Consider the following 7,426-nt stretch of genomic DNA (forward strand, 5'->3'; position numbering starts at 1 on the left):
CTCGGATTGTAAAACGGATGTCATTTCCTCATCCGGACTCCTATTGGAGTGATTCTAAAGCCTAGACCACTTGATTTTTCGACATCATTTCATCTATCATAGTTTTAGATCCAAACAAGCAACTCTTGGTTTGGTTCCAAGCAATTTCCTCTTGTAATGGCTTCCTTCTCGTCATCCTTGCTCAACAACTTGTGGGGATTGATTCTTGGGTCGTGAGGGTTGTCCTTCATTATCCTAAAACTTGATTTATTGAACTAAGGCCTTTAGCCTTGGTCTCCTCTTCGATGCTTGGTTGTTAGATGTTATCAATTTAGCTCCATTTCACTCCGTTTGAGTAAGGTTAGTGTTCCTCTTCTACAAAGGACACCAAACCTCATAGAATATGCATAATAGGAAGCTAAAGACAAGAAACGACCCTAATACACACTAAAAAGCATAGGAACTAGGCTAGTTAGGGGACTAAATGTGCGTAAATAGGAGTCACATCAAAACATTGATTACAAATTATCAGAGAATTATTGTAAAGTAATTATCCTATCATCAATTAGTGTGATGTATCATATTCATATTCCATTTTCATCTTCATCTTCATCCTCCATTTCATCTTCCTCTTCATCTTCTTCCTCCAAAGCAAGCTCAACAAATGGATTTGGATAGTTTCTCTTGTCATGATTTCCCATTTGTTTGAAGTTATTACATAGCCTCTTCGGTTTGCTTGCCTTCTCAATTGCCTTATCCTTGTTTGATTTCATTCTCTTGCCACTTCCTTTGTTTTTTGCAATCTTTGGAAGAACATTAATATTTGATTTTTCTAAATAACCTAAGAGCAATTCCAGTTCTTGTTCCTTTGTCAAGCTCTCTTTTGGTGGATTTTTCTCTCGGAATTATAAAAGCATCACACTTAGTTCCTTGATCTGGTTTTGAGGGATCGAGTTAAGAACACTTATTGTTGTATAAAACTCAGACCATACTCTTGATAATTCCAACTTTCTCAAATCAGTGGGATCGTAGTCTTGCAATAACTTTCCATCCAGTCTATACAAAGGCTTTCTATATAATTTCTTCGTCCATCTGCTTTCGATGTACTGCTCCGGTATGCTATGCAATCCTTTCCTAGCATAATCCATATAATGTGTTTACAAAGGATTCATTTCCTCTCAAACATCTTGCACATACATATTGGTTCCTTTGATTCGTTATTGTGAGCAACCTGCATTATACTGTAGTTATTACAATAAAACATAGTTATTTTATAGTTCAACATGGATTATTTTATTCAGAATAGCAATGAACACCAAGGTAGAAGTCCATCAGTTATTTTAATGTCAAAACACAGTTATTGTATTCTTTTATCACAGTTATTGTATTTTAAAGTCAAAACACAATTATGTTTATAAAATGGAATAACCTGAAATATTATACGTTGCTTGTAGGCATCTTCAACACCTATAATGTCGACGTTTCCTTGCTCAGAAAATCCCCTAACGGCACAAGAACAGAGAGCCGCTTGGACTTGCACTTGGAACTCATAGAAAATAGTATGTGTGTAGATTTTAGAAGCATGTTTCTCAATCATTGTCTTAGAGAAACCCTCTGGCAATGTGCTGTAACTTGCAGCATCAAGAAATCTCTGATTATAGCGTTGTTGTTCTATTGCACTCTGAAAACGCAACCAAAATTCAACAAGTGTGCCATCTATGCTCTCAAATCTTTTGAAATAACTGTTTTGACTCTCTGATCTTTGTGTTGTTTTCAAAAGACAACCTAAAGGCAAATCCCTAAAGTAAGCAGATATCTATTTGTGCCTTTTGCCATACATGTATGTCAACTAAGTATTATCATTCAGCTCAAAGTCACTAATCACTTGAGACCATTTTTCTTCAAACTCTATGGGTTCCAAGTCAGTATCCCAAATAACTGCACATATTCGCTCAACAAAGTCAGTCTCCTTACAAATCTGTGACTCAACTTTATCGGTAAGTTTTTTTCATTATATGCCACATACAGTAGCGATGTCTTGCTTTCTTGAATACAGAATGCAACCCGAGTTTAATTGCTGGATCTTGATCAGTAAGAATGCACTGAGTTTCTTTGTTGCCCATACAATCAAGGAACTTCTTAAACACCCAAATGAATGACCCATCATTCTCATGATCGACAAGTGCAGCAACAAAAGTCACCGACTTTTTGTGGTTGTCAACATAAGTGAATGGGGTGAAGGCCATGTGGTACTTGTTAGTACTATAAGTAGGGTCAAAGGTGATGGTGTCCCCAAACATGGAATAATTCATTCTTGCATGTGCGTCTGCCCAAAAGATTCTAGCCAAACAGTTATCCTCATCAACTTCATAACCAAAGTAAAAGTCATCTTGTGACTCAGAGAGCCCCTTCAAATAATCGAGAAACATGTCAGCATCCTTGTCACCTATGTAACATTTAATATTTCTTTTGAAGTTCTTAAATTCCGTGAGAGATGCACCGATGTTGGCATACCCATTTGATTGTTCCGCTAGAATTCTAAATGTCTTGGTAGCACCTGTAATACTGTATTTAATAATAATAATAATAATAATAATAATAATATTTTATTTATACGAGTTATGTTGAGACGGAATAATAATGATTATAATAATAATAATTATAATAATTATAATAATAATAATAATAATAATAATACATTATACATGTATTATACTCCTACCACATACATATATACTCCCTTATCCTCACCCACCCAACCTTATCTTAATGCAATCCATCAAAAATCCACCATCAAACTTTAGAGAGAAAAGAGAGAAAGCAAGAGAAAGACCGTCTTTTGGCCTTCGCCTTGAGATCGTAAGGTAAACCTTCTTATACTAGCCTTTATATTATTATTTTTATACCGTTGACTCACCCGCGACTCGGACCCATCGTGTGACCCACCGTGGCCACCATAGGACCGTCGTTGACCGCCCGTAAAGGGTTTGACCGAGCAGTTTATACGGGTTTTGGGGGTTTTGTGATGCGGGTTTAGGGCTTCGTGTTTGAGGCTGTTGCGAGTTGGTTTGGGTCTAGTTTTGGGCGGATCTTGGTTGAAGGAAGATAGGGGAGTAGAGTGGTGATTGTGGGTGGCCGTGAGGGCGGCTGTAGGTGGCGGAAAAGGGGAGAGAAAGAGGAAGGCCGAGTATTGTTGTTTGTTGTTGTTGTATTGTTGCGGTTGTTGTTGCGGCCGTTGCTACTGTTGTGGTGGTGGCTGCCGGCATGGTGGCCACCCTTGGACCCACCGTGGTAATGGCGGTACCATGGTGGTGGTGCCAGCCGCGGTGGTGTTGGGTTGTACGTGAGATGGGTGGCACAAGTGGTGTTGTTGTGGTGTCGGTGGTGGTGAGGCCGTGGGTGGGCTGCTGCTGGCCGTGGCCACCATGGCTGGTGGTGGTGGCTCACGGTGGCAGCAGAGGTGGTGTTGTGGTGGTTGTGTGAGTCAGGTTTTTGAGTAAATAATTAAGACGAGTTTTATTTTTAATTAGTCGTATATGTATTTGTATAATGTATTAGTATATTTATACGTATTGGTATAAATATATTAGTATATTATACGTATTGGTATATGTATCAGATTAGTATATTTATACGTATTTTTATACGTATTTGTATGATTAGATGAGTATATTTATATGTATTTGTATTATTATCGTATTTTAGGAAATGTGTTTTGTGAGACTGTTTATGAGACGGTGCCTAGCTTGTATGACGGTTTGCTTATGCGGATTTGTTGTGAGGTAAGTTAATCCTACTCAGTTTCAATATTGCATTTGAGTTGTCATGTAAGTCGTGTTTTAGCGGTTATTGCATTATAACATGATATTGGTTAAGGTGATTGGAGGAATCGATAATTGGCATATTGTGTGGTATTTGCATTTATTATACTTGTCATGTATATTGGATAATATAACGGCTGTGATTGTTGGTTGTTGTTGAGGAGACGGAAGACGGTTGGGAGACCGTCTTCCGCTTGGGTCGCGAGCTTTCCCACTCCAAGAGGGATGTACACATTAATGACTTGAATTTGGAGGGACTCGTGTGGTTGAGACACGATGTCTGGCAGGGGATCCGGTTGGCTTTCGAACCCGGTACGTCTGGGCGTGTCCCGGTACCTGTTTTTGGTTATCGTATGTCTGGGCGTGTCCCGGTACCAGTATGGTTGACGGTATGTCTGGGCGTGTCCCGGTACCAGTGAGGTTGTCGGTATGTCTGGGCGTGTCTTGGTACCGTGGTGGCGGTTGTTTGATATCATGTCATTCATATCATAGTCATATTGTATGCTCACACACTCGAGTCATGTCACACTTTATTTATTTATTGAAACTGACGTTTGTTGTATCTGTGCGTTGTCACCTATCTCTTTTTGCGTGGCATGTGTCGATCCATATGATATCTTTTGGTCATATAAATAAAATATTATTGTGTTGTAATGTGAATGGATGAATTGAATAATGTGAATAATGTATTCTAAATATGATTATTGTGCATTGATGTGAGGGACGGTAGTCCCAAATCTTGGCATGTAGATATCATTTGCATGTTTGAGCTTGTTAATGCTATTGTTAGAGTATAAATGATGATGATTGTTGATAGAATAGTGATGGTTTTTGCGATAATATACCAAGGATAGTGAGTGTGAGGTCAAACCCAACCGAGTAGAGTAGTACTTGAGCAAGTTGACCAGTCACTCAACCGAATGGATGCGTCACTCGACCGAGTGGACAGTTCACTCGACCGAGTGAACCTGTCACTCGACCGAGTGGACAAATTTAAGAAATTGGAAAACTTCTGGAAAGTTTCCACTCGATCGAGTAACTTGTCACCAGACCGAGTGGAGTTGCACTCGACCGAGTGCCCTGAGCACTCGACCGAGTGGGCCTCTTTAGCTGAGAAATTTGTGTAAAATTTGTTTTTCTACCTTATCTTTTTTCTCGAACCTCGTAACTTCGGCATTGATTGTAACACCCCCATATACCAAGTGCCTTACCAGGACCACCTAAACCATGGAAGTGCCACCATCTCGGTTACCCGAGGCAATGATAATCAAATAGACAATAACGAAACATACTTTATTAAATAGTTTAACAAGATACAAGTCCAACCAAAACTGATAAAGTAAAAAGTACAACTGTCCTCAAAATGTTAAACCAACTAAAAAACGAAAGAGTGTTCGACACAGCGGAAGACTTCTAAGACAGCTCGTGATGACTCGACCCAGCTATCCCATGCGCATCAACTCATACCTGCTCAATAACTGCTCACCAACCCCGAATGGATCACCACAGTTTTTTAAAACATTTAAACGGGGTCAGTATTGATTACATACAACAACAGCTGCAATAAAACAATATTACAAACAACTCAAACAGCACATCTCAGTCTCCACAACTCCACCCTATCTCCACATATCTGACTACACTCCGAAGTGTGTAGCCCTGCCAGAGTACCCATCGCAACAGATACTCCTCGCCGCCAGTGGGAGTCCGCAGCAGTTCCCACCTAATCCCCGCTTATCTCCATCGAGCGATAAACCCATGTTCATTAATGTGCACATCCCTTCTGTGGCAGGTTCTACAGAAGGCGAATCAAGGGCGTGAAGCCACTCCCGCAAGTGACTCCACTCAGCCAGGGACGCACCCCGAAGATCACAGACAGTTACACAGCCAATCAACATTATACTATCAACAATCACCAAAACCAATCAACCAACGATATGAGATACAACAACAACAACAACAACAACAACAACAACAACAACAACAACAACAACAACAACAACAACAACAACAACAACAACAACAACAACAACAACAACAACAACAACAACAACAACAACAACAACAACAACAACAACAACAACAACAACAACAACAAAAACAACAACAACAACAAAAACAACAACAACAACAACAACAACAACAACAACAACAACAACAACAACAACAACAACAACAACAACAACAACAACAACAACAACAACAACAACAACAACAACAACAACAACAACAACAACAACAACAACAACAACAACAACAACAACAACAACAACAACAACAACAACAACAACAACATTATGTAACCAATAATACTGTAGGAAACCCTACCTGAAATAAGCCATCACAAGACCGTCACAAGCAGCTAATCAAAATGCTCTTCTACGAAATCTCCTCCTATAATCACATATACAATCATGCAATTACTACTAAGCCAATCAAACACCCAAAACCCCCAAATTTACCCAATTAGGGTTTAACCAAAATTGACGAAACAACATAAAAATTATACAAGGATCTTACCCTCGACACGCCGAACTCATCGGCGTAAAGAACGTGACGATCCGACAACCATAGCCCTTGGGATTTGATGGTAACGCGACGAACGTAGACAACGTAACTTCTTTTCTCTCTTGAAAGGTTTTTATAAAATATACAAATGATGAAGAAAGTGACGGAAAACTTAATATATTAATCACGCGTTACTCACAAAACCCCACTAAAACAACCCGCAAAAGTAACTTACTCGATCGAGTAAGTAACTTACTCGATCGAGTGACCCTTACTCAATCGAGTGCCACACTTACTCGATCGAGTACCCATCAGACAGAACACTGTTTCGTAAAACAACTTACTTACTCGACAGAGTAAGCCCCACTCGATAGAGTACCCAAAGACATAGAAAACCGTAGTATTACAGTCTTCCCTCCTTAAAAAGAACTTCATCCCCGAAGTTCAACCCATACTCAAAACAAACATATTAACTCAATCAAGACACAACAACGCAACTAAGAGCTCAAAGCAAAACCCCAACCTATAAAACATGAACTCTTAACACCAACTCCACCAACTATGCCTACCTCCACAACACGGCTCACGATATGGTATCAACTACATCGTAGCCTCTCTACATTAACTTCATACACTATCGAATACCTTCCACCAACGCCACTAGCTCCGTCTCACTAACACATTATCCCCTAGCGAATCTAATATCAAGACATTCATAAACATCAAACGGAATGTTACATTCTACCACCCTTAAAAGGAACTTCGTCCTCGACGTTTACTCACGCTCATAAACATCATCTTCCAACTGTCAACACCATCGAACTCATAAACATCATCATCCAACTGTCAACTCTATCAAAGTATTCTCCCATTCCTATTCTCCTATTCCTAAACATCGAACCACTACAAGCAAGGCCATGACCTTTAACAATATCAACCACAATACAAATCCATCATTTATGCTACATCAACACTCTAATTCCAACTATACTACAACATGCACATCCATCAAACTCTCTTTTATCGCATTCTACTCCTCTTAAGATAAATGTTACGTCCTCGTAACTCACTAATACTATATCCTTAGCTATATCTTCTCATTATCCTCATCACCATGA

General features: G+C 39.4%; 1 protein-coding gene across 1 annotated transcript; it reads right to left on the minus strand.

Annotated features, from left to right (window-relative positions):
* Positions 1-1,147: 1,147 nt before the first annotated feature.
* LOC141601614 (protein FAR1-RELATED SEQUENCE 3-like) lies at positions 1,148-2,408 on the minus strand. Its single transcript, XM_074421908.1, has 4 exons — positions 2,006-2,408; positions 1,865-1,917; positions 1,409-1,660; positions 1,148-1,210 (listed from the first exon to the last, which is right to left on the minus strand). Exons 1-4 carry the CDS (start codon positions 2,406-2,408, stop codon positions 1,148-1,150), a joined length of 771 nt encoding a protein of 256 aa, XP_074278009.1.
* Positions 2,409-7,426: the final 5,018 nt, after the last annotated feature.

Source organism: Silene latifolia, chromosome 9 (assembly GCF_048544455.1).
Source record: "Silene latifolia isolate original U9 population chromosome 9, ASM4854445v1, whole genome shotgun sequence".
NCBI lineage: Eukaryota > Viridiplantae > Streptophyta > Magnoliopsida > Caryophyllales > Caryophyllaceae > Silene > Silene latifolia.

What these genes read in the sequence shown, in the direction of transcription:
- LOC141601614 (XM_074421908.1), bottom strand. Translation starts at nt 2,408, where the DNA reads ATGTTTCTCGATTATTTGAAGGGGCTCTCTGAGTCACAAGATGACTTT. An exon ending in GAAAGCAAGACATCGCTACT is followed by an intron (nt 1,918 to 2,005) that starts GTATGTGGCATA and finishes GAATATGTGCAG; the next exon opens with TTATTTGGGATACTGACTTG. An exon ending in AGCAACGTATAATATTTCAG is followed by an intron (nt 1,211 to 1,408) that starts GTTATTCCATTT and finishes AGTATAATGCAG; the next exon opens with GTTGCTCACAATAACGAATC.